Source organism: Stegodyphus dumicola, chromosome 12 (assembly GCF_044657685.1).
Source record: "Stegodyphus dumicola isolate Sdum_Otavi_A_Nest chromosome 12, ASM4465768v1".
NCBI lineage: Eukaryota > Metazoa > Arthropoda > Arachnida > Araneae > Eresidae > Stegodyphus > Stegodyphus dumicola.
In genome coordinates this window covers 44936741-44963580 of record NC_140779.1, presented here as the reverse complement: position 1 = coordinate 44963580, position 26840 = coordinate 44936741, and the positions used below count along the sequence as shown (strand labels likewise).

Genomic DNA, 26840 nt, shown 5'->3' with positions numbered 1-26840 from the left:
AATTAACCTAGAAATATAACAGTCCAAAGAAAGTTATTGCTATTTTTAGAATAGATGGAATTGCCTAAATTCAAATGAGGGCTGTTGCTAATTTAAGTTATTTTGATATAATAAAGTTAATATGTGTACATTGTCGGGAAAAAGATATATCCAAAATTTCACAAATATAACAAAATGAATGTACTGTTTGCATTTATAAAGTCTTATTATTGTCTACTTATTTATCTTATGCTAGTTTAGAAGTCTTGGCAAATATAAAAAATGTCTTGTCCATTTTTTTCTCTCCGGCAGTGTATGTAAATTACAAAAATTTTACAAACTTCCATAAAAGTGTTCATAATATAAATAAAACATTGGGAAATTAAATATAATAAAATTTAAGATAAATGTACAAATTACTAAACAGTGTTGAAAAATTCTGAAGCATGATGCATTTTAAATCATTATCAAGAGAAAGCCCTGCTTGCAAGTTTTTTATTCAGAAATTTATATATTTTCCCTTTTTAAGGAATATTTTTCTGCATACTACATGCTGTTTTCTTGACTTCTCTGTAAAAATATAAAAAAAAACCAAGCACGTAATATAATGCAGCCCTCTGGGCAGTTTATATGTTGAAATTTCTGATGCAACAGTAACAAAAAAAAAAAAAAAGTTTTCAGATTTTATTTTATGCTCAAAAGGGCGTTATTTTAATGTTTTGCATGTTGCTTTTGTTTTAAATATCATGTTCTTTGCACTTCAAACGCATGAAGTTCAATTCAACAGCAATATCACAAAATAATTTAAGAGCGTATCTGTAGAATTTGCAATACAATCTCTTGCTCTAGAGAATTTTTTTTTTTTTTTTTTTTTTTTTGTACAGTGTTGCCATTGCTTGCTTTGAAATCGTTGAGTTTGTAAAACTTTAACGAGCTTTTTATTAACAAAATATGAAATAGATAATAAAACAAATTCTAAATTTGGGCTTCCAGTTGCCTATATTTGTTTGGAAGACTGTTTTTAAAAATTTTTTGGCTCTAGGTACCATTGTTTTTTCACAATGCAAGCGATCGTGCAGATTCTTAGTTAAGTTTTTTTCAGTCCTTCTGGGTTAAGAATCCAGGATTGTATGAGTGCATTAAAGGTCAAAACTTCTGTTGAATATACAGAAACATAAGACTTTAGTCACCATGTACTGTTATTTAAAAGTTTAAATAAAACATTCTGATTTCAAATCTAAGCGCTTTGTTCATGGGCCTAAAGTCTTGGAAAGCTTGCCTACATATATGATGTTGTGGAGGGAGAATTGTGTGTTCATGGTCCTGAAGGAGTTAAAGATTTTTACCCCGAGTTTCTAGAAGCATTGAAATTTTTCATCTATAATATTATGTAATCTGTAAGGTGATTTTCAGGTAAACCCATAATTGTTTCCAGCTGAGTTTTTTAAACAAAATAAAAAGCTAGAATTATTTTTAGTTTTGAAATTTACACAAGATGGGACTATTATTCCTTTTCATACTTCTAATTTTTAAATCATTTAAAAAGGTTGTTTACTTTATTCTCTTAACCCTTTAACTGTCAAGTTATTTTGATGATTTGGGTACACAAATTGTCAAATTTTTTATTGCAAAAACCAAATGTTTAGTACAAAATAAAATATACTTAAGTAGTTAAAAATTTATATTTTGACGTACATGGGTAAAATTTTAGTTTTGTAGCCACTGCATATTTTCTTTGAGGCAGCTGTCACTCAACATGGCAGTTGCAAAGTTTGCTTCTAGTGGAGCATTATTTTCTAAAAATAAAAATAATTAACTATTTTCTAAAACATAAATAAATATAAGTGAATACCTAATTAGTAGTTCAGTAATTCAGTCTTATGTGGTACAACTGGAAACTCTTTTCCAAGCACAAACCAACTCCACAATCACTACACCAGAATCGTGATTCCTTCCTTATCTTTTCCCCATTTTTATCCTTTTTCGAACAACACACTTTGCACTGTCTTGTAGGCTCACGTTTCACAGGAATAGGAGGAAAATGGGATATAAAATGTCGTTCAGTAAGACGGGCAGGGTTATCTATTGTAGGTGGTCTGCCAACATTCTTTTGTCCAGAAGCTGCATCATCATATTTATGTAAAAGCTCTTCTACAACTTGGATTCGAAATTCTAAAAATGTAATGCGTTTCCCAACTACATTTTTATAGAGCAAATACGAGTTCCAGAGTACCTTGTCTAGTAAATGTAAAAATATCTTTTTATAATATTTTATCCGACGTTTTCGGATTGTTGGATGAAAGGATATTTCCTGATCACAGCGATCTACACCACCCATAGTTAGACCATAATTAGAAACAATCTTCGGCTTGAGTATATCTCCATTTTTTATTTTTGAGACTGACCATGGAAGTATCATGAATACTGCTCATCAAACACACATCCTTCATCTTCGGTTGAAGAACATAATCATCTATATAACGTTTCAAAGAACTGGATGCTATTTTACAACAAAAAGATCCCATGCACCTTGAACCAAATAACCTCTAACCTTTGAAATCTTCAGTAAAGTGCTGTCATCTGTTGAACTGAGCGCACATTAACTTTTCCCGAGATAGTCGGGTTTGACAAAGAGATGAAGCCGAAATAAACGTCTCCCGATATATATTCGGGTATAACAATACGATGCACTCAAAAAAAAAATTACCCCGAGTAATACTCGGGCGTGACATTTTCGAACACTAGTGCTGTGCCCGAGATTATCTCAGGCATGACAGTTAATAGGTTGTGTCCTTTTGGTAGGATAATTTGTGCTAGCTAATGTATGGAAAAAGGCACAGTGTGTTCAGTTATTTATAGATATGTCAAATATACAAATCTAATGGAATATCAATATAAAATACAAGAAAGAATAGAAAATTTGGTCTTCTAGCATGTGCATATTGACAGTCGACAAGTTCACGGAGACTAATTATGTTTCATACTACCTGGTCAAGCACAAGTAAAGAAACCTGAAGAATGTATTTTTCGGTTCTTGCTGAAATTTAGACAAGTGCATTCGTGTATGTGACAGAGCCCATCTGTATTTTATGTTAAAATTGCTTTGGACTTGTATATCTGATTTCATTTCTATGCACTGCTAACATACTGGGCCTTTCCCTACAGAGTAAATATTGTAAAGGATGCATGTATACCATAGGTATGGATAATGTATATATCTCTTGCCTGAAAGTAAACAAAAACCTTTTAATGCAAGTAAAACTTTGGCTTGTTAAGTTTTTTAGAAAACCAGAATTGTTATAGCAATTTTTAAGATTGTCGTCATTTCAAGAAACAATTAAAATTATAGCAATGTCCAACTTAAATTATAAATCTTCTATTTTTATTTTATTTGTAGCTTATAAATTTGGCCTTTCTTATTTCAATGTAATAACACCTCTAAATTTATTGAATTTTACAAGTGTTCTACATTTTTGTGAAAATCTTGACATGGAGCTATAATCTGTCATTCTAACCACATTCTTGTAACTCTTACATTTCAGCCATTCTGTAATATTGAAAATCATTTCAAATAAGATTTGAGATACTTTGTATTCATATTTGCAGATTATTAAAGTATCTCTATAAATTTCAAATTTATTATGTGTTTTTTTACTTTTAGTCTTTAAAGTTTTTCCGGTACTTTTCCGTGGCGACAACATACAATATACACATAACAAATGTTAGTTCTAAGAATTTTTTATTTTGAAGGCATAAATGTTTTAATATCGTTTAAAATTTTGTAAAAAACATCAGTTTAAAAATTTACTATGCTTTCATGGTTCAGCATCCTTATTCATCGGTTCATATCATGTGACCTCGAGTGATCTCATCTCACGTAAACTGCTCTACAAAAATAATTCTCTCAGTAATTATCTACATTAATTTCAACTTAAATCTTAATTTAGAATAAAAGTTTAAATGCAAGAATTATTTCAATTTGTACAAATAGGCTTACTCAGAAATTATGTAAAATCACAGTGCTTTACGTCGCTAGTGAATTCACTTTAGAATTGATGAATTTAACCCTTGACTTTGCCTTTTCTGTATTTTCACATTTGGGTGAGTGGTGTGATTACATCCTAATTATCTTAATTACTGCAAATGGCCTTAGGGCATAAAATTGAACTATCTAGTAAAAATTCTATGTCATTGTTTGCCAGTATTGAAAGAAACAATCAATCTGATAAGAAATGGCTGCGACTTGTTTTGAAAATGAGGCATAAAACATTACCAGTGAGGATATTCCATTTGGCATCAGTTGTACCATTATTGGCGACTTTATCCATTGCCTGCACTGGCAAAACTGAAAAGTATGGTTTTTCCTTTAATAACTTTATTCAAATGAACACAATTTTATAAAATTTTCAAGTAAACTCTGACATTTAGATTTTAAATTAAACTAGAAATTTCTAATCATTAAAGTAAACATATTAAAAAGATGAAGGCAAAACAGTTGAGTTATAAACACAAAGGAACTTTTATTTTAAAAAAATTAAATATTATTTTGATATGCATAAAAATAAAATTAAAAAATTTTGTATATTTGTAATTAATTTTTTTTAATTCTGCACATTATAGATTAATGATTTAAACTGAAAAAGTTTTTACAAGCTGTTATGCTTATAATGAGATTTTCTTTAAATTTTATGATCTTTTATAAGAACTGAATTCAGCTCTGCTAATGATAGTATGGCTGCTAAACACTAGTAATTTGACCCAGGTTAGAAGGCTGGTTGTATGGGAGTTGTGGTTTAGTTCCATGCAATATGAATATCATCCAGTTTCCTGTAAGGTATCCCATCCCTTACACAAATAGCTCTTGTGTGTTTTGTCATAATCCAAATAATATAAAAATTGAGTTTAATGTCTAATAATTCTGTAATGCCAAATCTTGCTCTGAAACCTAAATTTAAGCTTTTTCATTTCTGTTCTGTTTAATGTTACTTTTGAAGATTTTTTTAAAATATATTTTTAAGTTGAGCTATCTTTTATTAAAAAAAAGTTATTTCTGAATTTATGAAATTTTATTAAGCAAAATTAAAATCTTTAAAATATAGCTTTATATGAATTTTTCTACCTATAATTTATCTATTCATATACTAACAAAACCAACTATAATTTCTTTTAGATTCATCAGTAGTTGATATGTTGGGTCTTGGAGGTCGATCTAATTTTTCTGGTAAGCTTTAAAATATATTTTAAAATTTCATTCTTATTATTTCTCATATTATACATATTGTTTCAAATGGAATATTTCTGGGTGTGTCAAATAATCATATTTTATAAGTCATCTCATTAAACTTCCATTTTCTAGGTTCCAATTCTAATATACTCGGTTTGCCAAGTTTAAATATTCCAAATGGAAACACGTCTAACAGTATTCCTTATGGAACCAGTTCTAATTTAAGTTACAACTCTATGCAGAATAATCCTCTGAAGTCTTTCAGTTACGGTTGTTCTAAGCCTTATGATGTTAGTAACCCATTGAGCAAGTTATTATCACAGAATTGGTCAAGCAATACTTCAACTGCAGGCATGAGAGCAATTCGAGCTGCATCACCACAGTTGTCATTTACTTCGTATGTATTTTTCAAATTTGTATAAAATTGTTTCTGAATTTTTAAGTGTTAAGGATTAGTAGACTGTTTTCTAAAATTAGAGAATTAGTGTGACTAGATTTCAAAATAGCCTGTGAAGTTTTGATATTATGTAGTCAACAAACTAATTTAAAGGAATTTTTCTTGATTATATAAGACTTTAATTTGCACATACAGTTACTTATATTAGTGGCTTTGAAATCTGAAAATTTTAATACTTAATCTTTTAAAGGCTGAAATTGTCAAATAAAATATTTTATAATGGAAAGTAATTTCTTTCAGTAATAATAAGTAGCTTAAAAACTACCGTAGGAACAATTGCAAAGAACATATCTGTATGATAGCAACTTCAGGGGATATATCAGGAGTATATAAAGAACATAAGATTATCTGTAGAATACTTTCATACAGATATGTTCAATACATATCTGTATGATAGCAACTTCAGGGTCACTGTGTAATTGTCTTTTCATTTACTGCTAATGGCAGCAGTCGTAAAAGCTAGGGCTAGAAAAGATAAGTCCCTTCGACCAGTCCAGCCTCAGAATGAGAGGAGTGCTCTGTTAAGTTGCTTGTTTGATAACCAGTCTTTTTCTTTGTGTTTTTCATATATCATAGTTTCACAAACTCTTCCTTATAATTTTTAGTCTTCATAATGAATTCTTTAAGTTAATTTTTTTTTTTAATTTGGGTATAAGACTTCATAGTTAAAATTGAAAACATTTTGCTTTCAATTTTAGTTATGAAGCATTAGCCAGGAGTAACGTGTATTCATATGGAAACTATTAAAAACACTACATTTTGAACATATGAAGTAGATATGTAGAACATATGAATAATTAGTGTACTAAAACTAAGCATAATATTAAAGTTAAATGCATCGTACTTACTTTATCTCAAATTTCTAATTTTACCAAAATGATACTTAGTTATTCCTTACTTTCAGAAAAAGCATAAATTTTCTTGCAGAGCATTAAATATTGCTTTGTTCTTATTGTCTTTAAAATATGGTAATATATTTCATAAACGCTGGTAAACATTATCGAGTATTTAGCTTAAATACTTCAGAACCAAACATGATACACAAGTGATAGTTTATGTAAAATCAGTGATAGTTTTCCAATCAAAATAGTACTTCACTATATATCAAGTTAATACCTCATATCTTGAAAGTCCTTGATTATAACACAGAAAATATTTACATGAAATCAAAAATTTCTTTAAAATCAATATATATGAAATTAATATATGTTTAAAAAATCAAAGTAAATATCAAAACAAAATACTTGTGTACTTACTTCCAATTAAGTTTATTCCTCTTAACGCCTACCGAGAGATCGCCTATTAATTGGTATTTTTTCACCATCGCCTACCAACTGATCATCTATTAATCTGCTTTTTTCTGCCAACGACTACCAACAGATAGCCTATTAAGCACTTTCCTTTCGGGGCTACCTAAAAATAGCCTATCAATTGCTTTTCTTTCGGGGCTACCTAAAAAGCCTATCAATCGGTAGCCATGGCGAGAAACGATTGCCCTTCACTATATCATTTGCATTTTATTAGGGAGAATCTGCGGCCGATAGGACTTGTGTATGCTGTTGAACCGATAGTGATCGGTTAAGTGACGTCGAGAATTATTAATCTATGTTTGGAGATCAATTTTTCACTTTTATTTAGTTTCTTCAGCAGAATAAGTTATTTTTTGAACAAGTTAAACTGTACTGAATAAAATAAAGTGGTTAGTATTAACCAATAAATTTGAGCCAAGATTGCATCTTTAATGTAAACTATTCATAAGTCGAAAGCTCTAATCTATTGAATTGGAGCTGCATCACATCAACAGAACTTTGAAAATTTCACATTTAGCCGGAGTTAACAATTCTTCGAGAGAATGGAAATCTGAAAAGAAACTGGGTAGCCACCCTGGATAAAGATATAAAAAGCTGAAAAAAGATGTATCGCTTTACCTCTTACCAATCCTATATTCACAGGCAAGGCAGGTAATGTTTTCAGTCCAAAATTCGATAGTAAGATTTCCAAGTTTCAATAGTTTTGGTAAATTAGGGTCCCCACAACGCATTTTTACCAATTTAACAAACTTTTCTTCCATTAACTATGATGTTGAACATCCAAAAATTTGTTTTCTATGTGTATGCTTTTTGCCTTAAAGAGTTGATTGGATTTTGGGTAAAACTGGACAACTGGAAGTGGTATTTAACTTGAAGTCCATAAATGTTTCATAGAGAAGCAACAGTAATACTTTATTTGAAACCAATAAATTTTGCGACATTTAACATAATATATTGCTACATTTGACTGAGCATTATTTGCTGATAACTGAACATCACAGTGATGTATATGGAGATCAAAGTGAAGTTAGAATTGTTAGTATTGTAGAAATTGTTGATGCTATGGAAGCAAAGAAAATTAAATTGATATATGAATTTGATTAAAATTAAATTATGAAAATTAAAATATTTGTTTTAAATATATTATAAACCAATTAAATTGTTATTCAACTGCCCAATAAAATACAGTTTTTAGTAAAAGAAAATAAAGGGAATGATATTTATGTTGGTATAAATTCAGGAAAAACAATTTTTACACATGGTCAAAATTTTATATTAGACCTTTCTATTACTGGAACAACAAATTGGATTTTGCTCATAATTCATCAACTGGAAGTTGTACTTAAATCTTACTGTTATTTAAACATAGAAAATGTTATTTAAAGCATGGAATTCGTAGGAAGTCATGCTGGCTATATCAGATTTTTTAACACACGTTAAGCAGGAAATGGTGGAACTAATTTTGCGCAAAATTTTACTAAACCACCGTAGACAACAAAACATGTTTTCTACAAGTTATTTATTGTTGGGTTGTTTGATGACTGTGTTTTTTTAATAACTCATCTTTTTTACGAAAGATTCCTAAAAATTGCCCATTATAGAATAGAATATGATGAAGAATTTTACAGTTTGTCAAATTATTCCTGTGACAACAAGCTTGCTGATGACTATTCTGCAAAAAATGCAAATAATTTAATATTCCATAAGAGAAAGTCGTGTGGTATACACATCAGGTTTTTTATTTTTACATTGTTATCCATATTGTAAACTTTAAAAACATTATTTAAAAATGTTGGTTTATAAGTCTATGAGGTAGTGTAAGATTTTTTAGATGAACTCATTTTAAAATCTGCCTTAATCTTTTTTTATGTAATAAATGAGAAGTTATAATAATTTAACTCGTGTTTTAGCGATTCTTGTACATCTTCTCTTGAACAAGCATTACTAATGGGATGTGAAAATTATCGTGAAACTAGAAGCTCATCTCCAACTGAATCTGATACCAGTGGAATCAGTAGTGTATCTGAACTGAGCAGCATTTCTGATCTGATGGCAAGTTTTAATATTTTCCATATTTTCCAAACCAAATTATTAAGAAATCTTTCTTAGCAATCCTGATGTATCTTTTGTTAATGTCGTTTTTTTTCACTTAAAATTTTAACTTTCTAATGGTAATTAAATTATTCTATTTTTCTTATGGTTCATATTTTATAGCAGCCAGTAATAAGAAATGTCGTGTTTTCCCAAAGTTTTTATGAATAGTATTCATTTTCAGTAAATTTGCGGAAACTCGGTAATTCATTTTATGGAAAGATTACATATGTATGAAAGAACAAATGTTCTATTAAACATTTGTTCTATAGTTTGTTCTATAGTTAACATTTGTTCTATTAAACAAATGTCAACATTGTTTGTTTGAACAATGTTTAATAGAACATTTGTTCTTTCATATCTGTAATAGCTATACAAGTGAAAGAACTTGGAATTTAAAGAAGCTTGATAGTCTTAAAATATTGTAAATTGTGACTGATATCATCGTTTCTTGTTTTAAACTCGGACATATCAATTATTTTGAAACTTGTTTTTCATAATTATTTGTTTAAAACTTGTTCTTTTTAAGCACTTTTATCCAATTTATTAACGAAATTTGATTAGACTTTGGTGTTGTGATTTGGTCATAAAAATTACTGCTGAAATGTGTCTTGAAAAAAATTTGAAGATAAAGCAGTGTTATCCTTCAAAATAAATTGTGCAAAGTGTGATATTTACAATATCTTGACTAAATTCAGCTGGTTTCTTGAGAGTTCTTAACTGTTACTCAGATTGCTGGATAATTTTCCAGGATGAGGCCTGCTTAGTTTAATGCTTAGATAAAAATCTGCAGTACAAGTCATGTAGTTCTTTTGATTATAGTGCCTACGTCAAATATGAGCTAGATTTGTTCAAACATGAAGTAATTATCTTTAAATTGCTAAGTATAATTAAAGTAGTTTAAAATATTAGTATATTTTACCTTATTTGTTAGCTGGTAAAAAAACTGTGCATATGTAATGTGTAAACAATTTTATAACTCTCAAATTTATCACTTTCTATTGGTTTGTGCTGAGTTGCAAAATCTATGAGCAGTAATTGTACTGGAATAGTGAAATCTATAACTGCATTATTAAAAGTCTATAAGAATAAAATAAGATCTGGTGCTTATCAAATTAAGAAACGAGTCAAAGCAAAATATTACAGTACAAGTCTTGAAGTTTGAAATTAATAAAAGGAGATATAAATATTGAAAACAAAGTAATACAAATATGTACACTGCGCCAAAAAAAAAAAAAAGACAGTTTTATATCTCCCGTTCTGCTGGGCCAATTGACGAAATTCAATTTGAGATTTTCATGTCTCGTAAACATGACTTAGTATATGTATTAGATTTATATACAACATTGTTCTAATATACGTATTTTGACACAAAATCGTACGGTTTCTGAAATAACATACCAATTTTTCCATTTTTCAATTCTATGGTTCAAATTACGCCAAACTACCAAGTTTCGTAAAAATTTTCGAGTAGTTTTTAAAAAATTCTCTTAAAATTTTTGCTCCTCAGTGTTGTGAGTTTGGTATATATTTAATTAATCTTGCTTTTTTTTATTTAGCTTGTTTGATTCTTTCTTTCACATTTCAAAATTCAGGTTCATTCCAAATAAAATTCATTCATTTTTTGATTTAGTTTTAAAATTTGTATTTTTAAATAATTTTTATTTTTTCTAAATTTTTTGAATTATAATCTAAAATTTTTACCATCATCTTAAAAGTTGACACAGTTCTAAGCATACCAGCAAATAATTGGAATTTTTTATTCAAAATTTTCGAAGATGTACATGAATTTATGTATTGGTGCATTTTGAAATTTGGCATGTTTGTTGAAAGTGTTAAAACATCAGATGTGGTTTAAACACTTTGCTAAAGTTATTTGGAAGTAGAAACGCAATGACTTATTTGAGTTGTAGAATTGAAATATGAAAAAAATGGTATGTTATTTAAAAAAGTCAGATTTTTGTGTCAAAATATCTATTTTAGAACAATGCTATGTATGAATCTAATATATATCCTAAGTCGAGTTTTCGAGACTTGAAAAATGCAATTTGAATTTTGTTAATTGGTGCAGTAGAACAGATGTAGAACTGTCCCTTCTCTTCTCTCTCTCTCTTTTTTTTTGGGGGGGGGCACAGAGTACTTGGTCTAAGATCTTCAGCTGGCCTCCCCCTCCTGTCTTTATTTGTTTGCATCTTATTTTTTGAAAACTTCAGTATATTCTCGAGTAAGGCTGAGTATCTGTATGATATAATGTTAGTTTTATGTGTTAAATTTGAAAAAATATACCTAAAAATGCTATTTTAACTTGTATTGATTGAACCTATTTTTTGTTATGAATAGTGTATCTAAATATATTTGCAGAACAATTTGAATTTGGGAACAACTGTTGGTACGGGATCAGGAGTCACTTCTGCATCACCTTTAAATGGTAACCTTACATGTCGAAATGATGTAGATATGCCAGTTGTTTCTTCACCTTTTTTCCTAGATCGAAGGTGGGCCGTAAATTCAGTTTTAAATGCCAATTATGGAGATTTGGATTCTATTGAAAGAGCTGCACGGCTGTATCGAAATGCTGCTGGTGAGTTTAAATATTTATTAAATTTTCACTTCAATTATAAACATCAAATGTTAAGAATTTTTGAATTTCTTGGAAATTCTATAATAGAAAGATTTCATTTGAATGCTAGAGCATTTGGAACTAAGTAGTCATTTATTGCATCATTTATTATTGGTAAGATACCTAGTACCGGCTTTCAATAAGCCTTAAGTATATGGGGAATTTATTTATTCAGGACTTGGATAAGCCTTAAACAAGGGAAAGAAGTACACATAAGTATAATAAACTAGAAAGCCCAGCGGTCATACGAAATAACCGCTGTTTTAGATATTATAAATTGTAATTAAAATGATTTGTGCAAAGGTGTCTGCTAATTCAAACTGAATTACCCAGGGCAGGCAGCGAGGACGCACCTTCATTTACTGTCCCACGGGGTTTCCCCTCTTTCTACTTGCTTAATTACTTAAAGTACAGTGCAATAAAGGAAACCACTGGTGGTACATTTCTTAAGAGCTACTGCTAGCTCAATAAATAAAGGTGATTTAAATAATAAAATGTTAATTCACATGTCAAAGATCTCTTTGTACATAACATTTCTTGTGTAGATCTTTCCATCATTTTTAAGCTCGCCTTGCAGAGGATCATCAATTATTTTTAATTTTACGTCCATTTTTTCACGAGCTCTTGAACAGGCAACATAAAGTTGACAGTGTCCAAATGCAGGCTGAGGTAAAAAAATGGCAACGCACTTAAGCATTTGGTCCTAAGGCTTATTGATGGTCATAGCAAAGGCAAGTTTTACAGGAAATTGTCTACATCTCAATTGAAACGGCAACTCTGTGCTGTGGCAACTTCACCCCCATTGGCTAGTACAGTTACGCAAGCAACCAATAAACTATCGGCGACCAACAGACACTTAAGCCGCATATAATATATTTATTTCATTTGTTTTTACATCATTGCTGGGTTTTGCCGGTTGCATATTTCCGAATTCTATTATATATAGATGTTGAATTTATTTATTAAATGTTAAATGCACATGCTCTTGTATTTATAATTTTTCCAGCTTAGCTTTTTCATAATATTTGTCGTGCTGCACTGCACGGGGAATAAAACAATTTACAGTTATGCAAACAATCGATAAACTATCGCAGACAAACACTTAAACCGCATATATATAAGATAACTAAACTAATACAATTCAGGCTTAATTATCTCGGTGCGCAATAGAAGATAAAATTTAGCGGAACAACTTGTCATTAGTTGCCAATCTCGTAATCCATAACCAAGTATATATAATAAACGATAGTTAAATTTTATGATGATAGCTGCAAATTTTAATGGTTTTCAGATATTGCAAACCAAAGGTGAAATTTTTCATTGATTTTGTAAAGAAATGGGGAGTAGTGGTAATAAAGGAAGATCATGTAAAAGTGTTTCATTGTGATGACAATGCTCTTCCAGTCAATTAATGGATGACGAAATCTGTAGTATCAGAATGTATGTGTAATCTAGATCCATAAAAGACAACTACTGATAGTGAAGAAAGAGACAGAGGTTACTAAAAACTAAAATTTCGATCGACTTGACGAGTTAGTCGGAATTCTCGACACAGCAATTGCAGGAGATCAAGAATGTAACTGAACAAGAAATTGTCTATTTTATAGAATTAAAGAGCAAGTATTAGCACAAAAAAATGTAGCAACTTGCATTGAAAGAAATGTTTAATAAAGTAAACTAAGCTTTTTTGTGTAAATTTTGATACTCATGACATCATAAATGCTTCATTATTTCATAAATCATGATTTCATATTTTATAATTTCTACATGCCATCTTACTAGATTTAAACTGATGATCTAAAACTGGAAAAATCCAGAATCGCAGAAGTCCCGACGAGTCCGGATCTCGAACTTTGTATGGTATTGAATCCATTGTAAAACGTTGATCTGCGCATGTGCCTAAAATTGAAAATCGATACTGAATGATAAAATATGTGAATTTTTTTGTTTTGGCTTTTTCATTTTTAGATATTTTTTAATGCATTTTAATATTCTGTGTCAAATATTGAAATGCTCGCTAGATGTTGACATAAGTTAAAAAAATGAGCTGAGTATTAAAGTCAAGCTAAAATATTTTGGTAAACTTATGCTAATTCTCCATTAGGGCAGTTAATATTGTTATGTAATGCTTTATAATCATAAAAATTAACAAAACGCTATATTGATTAATTTCTATCAAGTTCTTTTTCTTTTAAGATTTCTCGTTTATTGGCTGTTCTCATATTTTGGCTATTACAAAATATGTTATTAAAGAATGTCATAGCATTTGGCAGTAGCAATGTTTCTTTTATTCCTGGTTAGTAGATTTTTAATAGATAAATTTATAATCCTTTTTAAAATTAGGAAATAAGCTTCTGCATTAATATTGCATAATCAATCGTAATAGTTTATGCTAGTCAATTTTTATACAGGATAGCATTTCTGTTTGAGAAATAGAAATTAAAAGAACGTTGTCAAAAACTGCCTTTTTCAGTAATATTTTTATTTTTTGCCTGTAGAAATTATATTCTTGTATTTATTGGTCTATGCAGAAATAGATAATGTGAATGTTCAGTCTGACTTCTTCAAAAATTTTGAAGATTGAATAATGGTATGTCTACGTAAAATATGTCTGCCATGAAAATTTTTTTAATTTCTTCTTTATTTTGAATTATTTGTAGCATTTTGTGAAGCTAATTGTACATGGAGTGGTCATTTACCTCCTCGTACTCATAAGAACCCTACTTATTCCTGTAAAGTGTTTTTGGGAGGTGTTCCTTGGGATATAACGGAAGGTATATATATTCAATTCTTATACTTGTTATTTTTTCTTATGTAGCTTTCATAATTTCATTGTGTGTAAATAAAGTTGTAGTTTATTGGAGAATGCAAAATGTTCATAAATAAATAGAATATGCTGTTTTTATTATCTAGGCAATGTGTTGTGAACATTCTTCTTAAAAATCCCTAAATTTTTCAGAGATGTAAGAATAGTAATAAAAATGAGTTTTAAGAAACCCTGCCTTAAATGCTCTTGTATTTTAGTGCTTATGCTGATAAATAATGTAAAGAATAAATAAGACTGCAGTTATACTTAGTATTTCATGTTTAAAAAAGTTCTCACATGTTCTTCATTTCATATTTAATACCTAAGCTTGCTTTGAATAACATTATTTGTGAAAAAATGAAAGTTTTCTGTGACTCTGTCAGAAGTACAAATAAATCCTCATCTTTTTATCAGAACTTGGGTATTTATTGTAAAATAGAGTTATGTTTTATTCAAAATATTGTCTATCGCTAGCCACTACTTTTTCTCATCTTTCTGGCTGTTATCTTTCAAGGCTGTCCATAAATCAATCCAATTTTTGGTATGTTCATATGATAAGTGCTGTTTAGAGATGCCATGTGTCTTAAATCAAAACAAGTAGTAATTGGAAAGATCAATGTCTGATGAATACAGTGAGAGAAACAAAATTTCTCATTTGAAAATTTTGACTGGCACCATAACATGTGGACATACCGAAGAATAATTTTGTCATGCATGGAGTAGGTGTATTTTTCTTTCTTTGAATGCTGGGTTCACTTTTTGTTTGGTAGAAAGCCCCAGTAATAATTTTGTTTGGTTTGAGCAACTCTTAATTACATGACACCAAGTTGATCCCACTATATATGTACGATTTTTTTCATGAATATTTAACTTGGCTCTCGGTGTTGAAGCCATGATTTCTTTTTATGGTTATCATAGAGAATCCATTCTTCATAACCAGTGACTATACAATACAAAAACCTTTTCTTTTATGCCTGATAAGCAGCATTTAATGTATAAAAAATTGGCATTCGATGTTTCTCAGGTTCAGCTCATATGAAAACCAAGTTCTTTGCTTTTGAATTATTCCCAATCGTTTTAAATGACGTGAAACTGCTTGTTGAGTCATTCTTAATGTAAGTGCAAGTTCTACTTGCTTCTGGTATGAAACTTCATTCTGTAGTATTTCCAATTCTGCATCTTTATATTCTTTTATCCTTCTGCCACATTTTTTGTCTTCAACGTTAAATTCACCGTTCTTAAACTTTTGAGACCACTTACAACATCTTTCACTTTAAGGCTGCTTCACCAAACAATCGATATCTCAGCCACAGATTTCTTGAAATTAATGTAGTTGGTCAAAGTTCCCTCAAATGACTGTCATTTGCATTAGGACATATCCAACTTAACAATGTGATGTTTTACTTCAGTTTTAACCATAACTTATTGGCGGTACCATTTTTTTTCAAATGGAGATTTATTTGTACTTCTAATACTTCTTCAAGAGTGAAATGGTTTCATCGTAAAAATGCTGTAGCAAATTCAGTTGAAGAGAACATTGAAGATAAAAGGTTATATTTTCAAATAGAATTTTTAATTGCATTTTCTCCTGATATTATAATACTGAGCTTTTGCATTACTTTATATATAAAAACATTGAACATAGAATGTGTTGTAGAAATTTTGGAACATTTTTAAATGTAGTAATGGAAAGGAATTTTAAGAGCCTCTCCTTTCCCTGCCAAAAAAATATAAAATTTCATTATTAATTTAATAATTTTCTTTTATAAGATGTAATACATACATTGATTTTTAAAATCATATGAACAGTTTATTTAGTGGCAGAAACAGTTGGATTATATGTGTGTTTATTTAAGAATATTTTTTCATTATTAATTTTTGCCAAGAATAAGTTTAAGTGCATTCTTTTATCAACCTTCGTACATTACTATGACGTGGATAGCCGAAAATACCTATTCTTTACATGAAGTTTGTTATATTTATCTAAATTAACATCGAGAATTTTTTTCCAAAAAAGTTCATTCTGATGGGTTATGAGACTTGCAGTGACACTAAGCAGTAATAAACGTGTAATTGCTGAAGGATTTCATCAATCTGACCACGCAGTAGCAAAACGTATTAGTGCCGTGGAGCAAATCGACAAAAATTTTCTCCATAGATATCCAATTGGCCCATGAACTGCAATGCAGTAAAACTACTGAACAGTAATAGTTTGACCTTGGTTTACATTCCAGCAAGTGGGTTTGCTGCATGAGTGTAATCGTCATCTGATGAAAGTTATAAAATGTCATCTTCATCCAAATCCTTTATAAATTTTAATACTTCATTCAACTTTAAAAACTGTCATATTGAAAATCTATTATTTTGGAGCTATTGTTTGTAGAATCTGTTAAAGAAGAAAATATCACTATGAAAATCTGTGTATTCACAAAGACTTTGAACTGTTCCTTTTGTAACATTTTGCAGTATGATTTTTAACATTTCTTTTTGTGCCAAGAATGTGGCATGCTTATCTACATAAGTGAGAAATATATCCTGTATGATAGTGGGGAGGCTACAAAATGAATGAAATGAACGTAAATGTTTTTCTCTTAGAAACTGCTGTATAATCATTTACTATTGTAATGAGGTAGTACCTCATATTTGTTTGCTCATATATGCAGTTGGCCTTACATTTCTGTTAATGCAGGATAGTGCTGATATTTACATAATACTTATTTAGTATAAAAATTTTTTGAAGGAACTTTGGTTATGACATGATCAATTAGTCTTACTGGATATGGAATGTATTTGTATAATGCACTTAACTGCTGTACACTTGTACAGATATAACAGTTTGCAATGCTCTTGCACAAAAGTATGCGAAGGTAGTACAAAATTTATGTTTGCATGTAGAATTATCACAGATTTTTAGGTCTTTTTCCTTTCATTCTTGTTTGTGTTATTGTGAACTTGTAGTTGCTATTTTTTGGAAGTTGCATACAATTTATGTATATTTCGGTTAGTATGTTATACATTTTCATGTTACTTTAATGTTGGTATATATTGTATATTTTTGATGTGAAGATAAAATATACAATATATACCAACACTAGAAGTGTATATTTGATGTGAAGATATCTTTTATACTAAGTGTATATTTTTGATGTGAAGACATCTTTTATACTATATTTTACAGTATAAATGGTCAATAAACTTTTCAGTTGAAAAAGAATCCTTAAAAAGTAAAGTGCAGCCATAGTCGTAAAAACTTTGTTGAGATAATAGTTTTAAAGAATATTATGTTTTCAGTATTTTAAACTAAGAGACTGAACGGTAGGTGAGAGGTTTCTATTGTATTTCGTTTAACCCTTTGAGAAGCATACTGCGAAATTTCTTTCCAGCTTGCAAGTTTTCTAATGCTTGTTTTCTTTTAGATCATAATGATTTTCAAAATAAAATATTATATAAAGCAAAGTAATTTCTAAATGGCTTTATAAAATACAGCTGCTAGGTTTGTCATCTGAGTTGGCAGAACTGTACATAAATTGTGAAATTATATTTAGTAGGCTAGGAATAAAAGTTGATAATTTGATAGTTGCATTTACATTGGTTTAAAATATTGCTGTTAACAGTCACTTCAAAAGAGTAAGATTGAGAAAAACTTGAAATGCCACTTATTCACATAGCCTGGTTGTACAGATCAGTTCTCAAAGGCTTTTGAATCTTTTTCATTTTTAAATTATAAAAATGAGCACAGTAATATATTAGTGATTTATGACCTTATTTTAAAACTGATTTATGTATTAAGTTCTGATGAATATGCAGAAATATTAGTATTAAAATAATTTTCTTGTGTTTGAAAGTAAGTTATGAAATATTTATATTGAAGGGATACCACGTTAAAGTAACATATATAATGGACTTAAAGTAAAATTTTCCTGCCTTGAAATTTTCTGTAAATTTTTCCTACAGCTGGCCTTGTTGAAGCATTTGCTCCTTTTGGACCAATTAAAATTTTATGGCCTGGAAAAGATAGTCGTAGTGCCTCATATCCTCCTAAAGGTAAAAGATTTTTTATAGGCTAAAGGTGAAATTTAATTTGTCTCTGATATAGTTGATTTGTGTCATGCATCTTTATTAATCAATTTTTATTTTCAGCCGGGTATGTTTACATAATTTTTGAAGCTGAGAAACACGTCAAAGCTCTGCTTCAAGCTTGTACTCATGATTATAGCAATGGTGGAAATTGGTACTTTAAAATTTCATCTAGGAGAATGCGATCGAAAGAGGTAAGGTTACTTTTTGAATATTTCTAAAATTATAATCTTGCATGTGTTTTAAAAATGCCCTTGGTTTCTTACAATACTTCTAAATTATTATCAAAATATGAAAAACCTAATTATAAAAACTCTAGATTTAACTGTGTTTGAGTATAATTTTGGCTAAAGCTTAAGTTTCAAATTTATAATTTTTCAATAATTTTTTCCTTTCTGACTTAAGTGACTTGCTTTACATTTTTTGGTTTCGTGCATGCACACTGATAAGCCAAAACATGAGCATCCCCACATTTATCAGTAAAACTCTTCTGGATGACATAAAGGGAATGGTATTTAGCTGCTGCTAGAGAAGGTAAGGAATTATACTTGAACTTTTGTGAGCAATTGGAAAGGCTACTGATCTAAACAAATTTGATAGAGAGCAGATTCTAATGGTCCGAAGACTTGGAAAAAGTATTTTCGAAACTGAACAGCTGGTAGGTTGTTTACAGTCTGCTGTTGGTATTTATGCAAAGTGGGTAAATGATGGTGAAACCAGCTGTAGCCAACAAGGTGTTGTACATCAATGCATGATCAAATAAAAAGGACATTGGAGACTATCTTGTAAAATTGGTGCCAGACAGTGACTCAGCTGATAGCCCAATAAAGTACAAGTCCAAGTACTTCAGAATAACAGTTCAGTAGACATTGTTGGATATTGGAATGCACAACAGACATCGCACTCGTGTGGCTCTGTTGACCAAGAGTCATTGCCAACTACGTCTACAGTGGGCCCATGAATGTTGAGACTAGGCCACGGATAAGTGGATGAGAGTTGCCTGGTCTTATAATAGTTGTTTCACCCCCGTACAGCAGGTCATACACAACCTGGTGCTGGCAGTATTATGCTCTAGGAGACATTCTCATGGGTGGCTCTGGGACCCTTAGTTGCGATAGAACATGCCATGAGCACTGCTGGTTATCTGAACGTAATTGCGGATTAGTTGCACTCTTATGTGGTGTCCATCTTCCTAACTGGAAAGGGAATCTTCCAGCAGGACAATGTCCTATATCACTAGGCTTAAATGAGAGTGGTTAGAGGAGTATAATGATGAATTCCAATTAATGTTCTGGCCACCTTTACTTGCCGTGTCTTAACCTGATAGAGCACATTTGGGATGTTGTGGAGTGGCAACTCTGACCTTGAATATCACTGTATTGGAAAATCTCCACTTTGCATGACCATTGCATAGACATTTAGTACAACCTTTCTCCAGTCATCTAGCAAGAACATGTGGCATGCATGTTAAGGCAAGTTGCAGCTGTTTTGCAAGCCAAAGATTGCATAATGCACTATTGAATTAGGTGGTCATAATGTTCTGCTTCTTCATTATAAATATCCCAGTTCTTCAGGCAAATGAAAATACGTCTCTAGTAAAATATTTTCATATTTAAAGGCTATATTTTAATAAGCCAAGTTATTATATCATGTACTGAAAACTAGCATAGTGCTGCATGCAGATATAATTTCTGGAAACTTGATTTCGTAAATTTTTGTTTCATGGAATATTTATTATAATTTCAAAATGTTCATTACTATTCATGATTATTATTTCTACTATTCATGAAATTCTTGCTGGAAGTAACTATATTTCATAGTTTCATACCTTTTAGCTATGTAAAATCGTTTTAATAATTAATAATTATTTCCAAGGTTTTGAAGGTGTAAAATACAGTTAACAAAATAGCAGAAAAGTGTTCATATTGGTACATAATCTTTCCAAATCTTCACCCATAAATCCCATTATAGAATTTTTGATTTAGCTGCTGTAGACCATTTTACTTTACAAATGAGGTGTTGATAAGTCGTACTGCAACTGTGAAGTCAAACTTAATTTTTTAGCAAGGTTTTGCTTAATGCTGAATTTTCTGGTCATTGTACTAGATATGCTTCTAGATAAATCTTCCCTTCATATATGACCTTATTATTTTTGTATATATATATTTATTTCAAAGATCATACGTTCATATCTCCTTTGCTATGTAATTTAGCAGAGTTGCAAAGAAGTATCTTTGTGTAATCATTGGTATCAGTTGTGAAACATCTGAATTTGTGCAGCAGGATCTTAGATTCAGGACTGATATTTAAGCACTTCACTGATTATGCATATATATATTATTTGGTAAGTGCTTATTAAACATGGACAGTCTTTGTTTATTATGTACCTTTTTTGCTGTATTTTTTATAGATAATGTATTAGGAACTTCTAAAACCCTGGAGGGTCTTTCGAATCTGTTTAAAAATTTCTGGACAGTATTGTTACTGTATGCTGAAATGCCAGAGCCAATGTCGAATGCATTGTTATTCTATCTATGCAAATCATTGGTTGTATTCACCAAAATGTGTGTATTGGTCTTCATAGGAAATGCAGTTTTTACACTTATTTTTCAAAATTGGAGTAGTTTTCCTAATATAACTGTCCTTCATAGTCAATTATTAATAATTGGGATTAGTTCCATGCTATGCTGATGGTTCTTGTCAAGCACTACAGCTCATAGAGGAAAAGGCTTATCTTCTAGATTATTTTCCAACTTCATTGTTGACACTGCCTTATATTTATTGCCTGATGTCCATATACTGCATTAATAATTATTTAATTGAAATTGTTAAGCAAAATATGGAATGTACTTTTGGCCACTATTTAGCTTTCAAAAAATGCCTTAAAATTTAACTGTACTCTTTGAAACTTGCACTAAAAATAAGTAAAAGATAAAAAATACTGCCAGCTTTTTATAGCAAGTTGAGCAGATAGTTTATCTTATAACCTTCTTACTTTTAATGAGTAAAAACTGCATGATGTACGAGATGACCCAGCTGACCAGATTTTAATGTGGTCTGATAAATGTAGCTTCTGACATAGATAATAGCATTTTTGAAGGTAAAACAAATTTTTTATCTTCATGTATGACCATTTTAACACTAGATTTGTGGGTCCATAATTTTGTCAGATTTTAGACTTCATGATTAAAATTACCAAAACCATTATTTTTTTTATTCTGTAATTTATGTGGACAGTTATCGATGTAATAAGACAAATACATACCTAAATTTCTTCTCCTTTTAGCATTTCAATTTCAGAATTATCTATGATGTATACCTATTTCTACGGTTACCCGTCCTGGTTTCATAGTTAATTGTAATACACCTTTTCTTTGCGAAATTATTTTTCTGGTGACAAATGTTAAAGTAGAAACTAGATACTAAATAAGAATCTTAATTTAATGGAAATATCTTTTTGTAACTTTGAACCCAATATTCCCACCACAGTTCGCCAGAGTAAGGTGTATGTCACATGTGGTTATCTATCATAGGTGCCTAAGGTGTACAATGCGAGGCTGAAGTCAGAATGTATATATTAAATATTTTGCTAGTTAAAGTGATGTTTAAACTTGTTTCTTTTATCATGATCGTTTCGCTAGCTTTTCTGCTAAAAGAAAAAGAATCTTTGAGGTCTACATTTTTGTTTTTTTATAGTTTGTATTGATAACATGTATCTAATTTCCATTAAGAATATTTGCCCTTATGTATAAATACCTGAAAATGAATATTTCTAGGTATAATTTGAACAGAGCTCAGTTATATATGAAGATGTAAAATAAAGTTATTCAAAATTATCCTTATTATCTGTAAATGTTAGTATGAAGTTCAAGAGCTATGGCTGAGATTTTTATGAATGCAAGTGTAATTAAAATTATTTGTACAAGTTTGATTTCAGTTCACTCTAATAAAATGCCACGTGAAATTTTTGTTTTGTTTGTAAGCAGTTTTTGGTAGTCCATTGTGAGCAATTTTTTTTTTTTTTTTGTAGCCTCTGAAGTTATAAAACTATTTTGCTTTGATTTGTTTATTAAAGTAGCACTTTTTATTTTCTTGTTCCAGAACTTTTTAACTTGGTATGAATGAGGCATACTTTCAGCTTGCCTCAATATCAGACATGCTTTTCTAAAATTTATCATTTCTAGTTTTTAATTTAAAATTATCCTGTTAAGTCTTAATTTCACGATGGGATGAAAAGTTTAAATTATTGATAGAATTTAATTTTTATATGTGCATGTGTGCTGAATTATTCTGAAGAGAAAAAGTGTGGGAATGCACAGTTTAACAATAGCAAAATTTTGACAGATGTTGACTGACTGGATATAAAATTACCATATACCTTTGATTCATTAAGTGATGTCTTAAAGTTCCTGAAGTAATTATCTGTGAAGTCCAGTAAAATGGTCCTACATAATTTTTACACTAATGAATGTTTCATTTACAGCTCAAAGTGTGCTAATTCTATTATACACTGCATTGTTATTATTTTGAACATTTAAACTGTATAAATGTTATTTTATAGGTTCAGGTTATACCATGGGTCATTAGTGATAGCAATTTTGTACACTGTCCTTCCCAGCGACTGGATCCAAGTAAAACTGTTTTTGTTGGAGCATTACATGGGATGTTAAATGCAGAAGGTTTAGCTTTAGTAATGAACGATTTGTTTGGAGGAGTTGTTTATGCTGGGATTGATACTGACAAGTACAAATATCCTATTGGTGAGTTTTTTTTCAAATCATATATTTTGAATATTAACTGCTGTTATTATCTGTCCTCAAATGTAGTATATAAAATTGGTTTTGAAATAGTTATCTTTATAAATTTACTTTTACTTAGGTTCTGGGCGAATTACATTTAATAACCATAAAAGTTACATGAAAGCTGTTTCTGCAGCGTTTATTGAAATCAAAACTCCTAGGTTTACTAAAAAGGTATTTTTATTTTCTTATGTACATTAGTTTAAGGAATTTTAATTTAATTTATTATCTTGTTCCTAATATGAGCAGTAATAAAGTCTGTTAATAGGGCACCAGTCACCAAATTTATTTTCCTGTCTATATCCCCTTAATAGTTATGCAGTATTTAACTTAAGCAATGCACTATGCTGAATTTGCAATTATGGTATTACGCCAAAACTAAATATTGTGTGTATCATTATCCATTCTTGCTTTAAAAAAATCTAAACTTCACAGCTTTGGCAATATGTATCGTAAACATAAATATATTACGATGCATCATTTTCATATTTGTTTAAGCTTCACATGTTTGGATTGCCGCTGTTGAGTTAAATTTCGCTCAAGTGTTTGGCTCTAGATGGTTCCCTGTTAACAGAAAAATACCAGAATAAATATATGTATTAAATTTTGAAGTTTCTAACGTAACATTTGTTTAATTTGAATAAAAAATTATCAATTTAATACTTGATAAATTATATTGTTCTACTTTCAGACTGTTTGAAATTGTATAAATTAATAAATGTATAATTTTGCTTTGTCTATAATAATGAAATTTTATCAGCTTCTGTATGTATTCTTTATATATGCATTTTAAGTTTTTAAATTCATGAGTTTCATTTTCTTTCAGGTGCAAGTGGATCCTTATTTAGAAGATGCAATTTGTTCTAGCTGTCAGATTCAACAAGGGCCAATATTCTGCAGAGATGCTGCTTGCTTTAGATACTTCTGTCGCAGTTGCTGGCAATGGCAGCACTCGGTGGATACTTACCGGAATCACAAACCTCTGATGCGTAACAAGACAAACCGTTAAATGTTCCTGAATGACGAACTGATAACTGCACATGCAATTAGCTTGGAAGCACCTGCCAGATATTTCTTTTTGCCCCTGTTTCAATGTATGTTCATTGGAATGTGTTTTTATGTACTGGCAGGCCTTTTCATTTGCTGTTAAACAGGAACTTTCATTGTTGGTGTAACGTTCCAAAACTAATGTTTGATCGGACGACTTCAGAAGAAGTCTTTTATGTTAATATTTCTGTTGTACAAAGTTCCTTCTATGCAAGAATTTTGTTAAAAAAACTGAAAATGACGTGATATTTTATGTTTAAACTGTGACGAGAAGTCACTTCATATATTCTTACAGCTTTTTTAGTTTTTATCAAGAAGAGCTTGTTTAATGGGATAGTTATTTTGGGGGCTACCAAAGATTATATTTAATTGTTTTTTCTATGGTACCATGGCTGTGCGGGCTTTCAATATTACGCATTGCTAGAAATGTGTTGATACATTAGTAAGAAAACAATAATAGTATTTAATCTTTGGATTTTAAAGTAACCTTATCAAGCAGCCTTTTTGGACTTTAAAAAGCATTTATTGTATGTATGTAGCTTATAAGAATTTTAACTGTGAACACTTCTGATCTGTGCTGTATCTTCTCTGCACCCCATACTTATTGCTGATGTTCACATTGGCATTGAATTTTATGCATAAAACTTGTCTCATTGCCTTTTCTACATTAAATGCTAGATACTCGTTCATGTTTTTTAACCTTACATTGTTATTTAATCACAAATGTTCTTAATGGGCTACGTTGGAAACGTTTGCCACTTTGTTTAATTTTCTTAGCTTTATTTGATTGTTTATCATTGTTTAGTTTATATGAATTTTGGAAGTTTGTTTCATGTGATCTTAACTTTCATCAGAAAGCATTTTTGCTTTTTATTTTTTAGTGAGGCAAATACATTTTTTTCACTGGGTAGTAATGTTCTTAACTGCAAAGAAATTTAATATTTAGCATTATCTTCCATGTCCATGTGCCTAACTACTTGCCATAGTTGTCAAGGCTAGTCATTTGAAGTTCCTTGTGTATAGCTAGCCAGGAAACAAAATGGCCTTTTCTAGATTTTATCAATTGCCTTTAAATCACTTGATGTTTGTGTGGCAGCACCATAGTCATGTTGTGATGATTATTGAAATTCTTAACAAAGCTGGTGACTGTGGTTATGTGCTCTGAAGTCTAATTAACATATTAAAGAATCTAATTTTAAATGTAGCAATTTAAATTTGATTTTTCGAAAGCACAGCAGCTTCTGTGTGCAATACGGGTACTGTGCATTCCATGACCCTCTTACTTTTGCTGAAATTGTTTTAATTGTATAATGAAATACAAATGTATTTGGCTGTTTTGTTTTCCAATAGATTAATAAAGCATTATAAAGTTGATGGTTTATTTGAAGTTAATTTTTATATTATATACCGACATAAATACATGTAACATCCTTATTTCTAATAATATAGTATTTGCCGGTGTATAGGACGCACTGGCCTACAAGATGCAACCCCTTTTTATACATATTTATAACGGCCTGTAAGATGCACCCCCCTTTTTTTGTACATGTTTTTGAATGATAAGACTTTATTACTGATCATTATAATGAATTTACAGTATTTTAAATATAAAGTAATATAACTACAAAGTAATACTTTCTGCAAGTACTAAATCTGTCTGGAAAAAAACACTTTTTAATATTCTTCATCAAAACCCAGACAACTCAAGACCCGTGTAGCGAGTTTTTTCGTTCTGTGAAGCTTTAGCATAATTGGAATATACAGTTTTGTTTGAGGGGCACATCAAATGTCTGAGGAATTGATATCTAATCAATGAAATTCAATCATTTTTTCTTCGTATTCGTCTGCTATCTTTTGTGATATTTTTAGTCCTCGTACATAGCTCGTTTCTCTTCATGAATCATGAATACAATGATAACTATCAGTAAAACTGGCAATCTCTCTATCAGTCACTATCGCTTTCGCTTGATGGAAATCATTTTTGTAGAGACTGAAAGTCCCGCTTTTCTGTGATCTAGAATCTAAGTATTCAGCTCTGCCTCAAGTTCAGGCTATTGCGCAGTTCTTTTCTCAGTTGGTGGTGGCCCAAAATGCCTCTTTGCAGTCCTGTTTCCATATTCTTTAGCATATGCAATCACATGTACCTTGTATGCTATGTTATAGCAATGCTGGCGTTGTTTTCGAGCCATAACTTGCCATTAAATTTTAGAAAATTGAACGGTAGAAATTTCGCACACTTAAGTCGTTCACAAAAATTAGGAAGTTTAAAGGAACCCAGTTGTGAACATAAAAAATTATTATAAATAATGTCTGAAACAAAATTAGCATTAATTAATTGGTTTACATGAATGTATCTTAACCTTAAAGAAACAATGTTAGAGTAACAAATTCAGACTGATAAATCGCTGTATTTATTGGTGTGATGAAATT

General features: G+C 30.2%; 1 protein-coding gene across 2 annotated transcripts in view; it reads left to right on the top strand.

Annotated features, from left to right (window-relative positions):
* The window catches only part of orb (polyadenylation element binding protein orb), a 40917-nt gene extending 15126 nt beyond the window's left edge, over positions 1-25791 (top strand). For both annotated transcript variants that reach the window (XM_035357761.2, XM_035357762.1), the window contains exons 3-12: positions 5150-5200; positions 5336-5600; positions 8881-9022; positions 11423-11642; positions 14342-14455; positions 18442-18531; positions 18628-18758; positions 23126-23324; positions 23443-23537; positions 24190-25791. In XM_035357761.2, the coding sequence (XP_035213652.1) occupies positions 5150-5200; positions 5336-5600; positions 8881-9022; positions 11423-11642; positions 14342-14455; positions 18442-18531; positions 18628-18758; positions 23126-23324; positions 23443-23537; positions 24190-24372 (1490 nt within the window). In that variant the 3' untranslated portion in view covers positions 24373-25791. The remainder of the gene's footprint in view (positions 1-5149; positions 5201-5335; positions 5601-8880; positions 9023-11422; positions 11643-14341; positions 14456-18441; positions 18532-18627; positions 18759-23125; positions 23325-23442; positions 23538-24189) is intronic.
* Positions 25792-26840: the final 1049 nt, after the last annotated feature.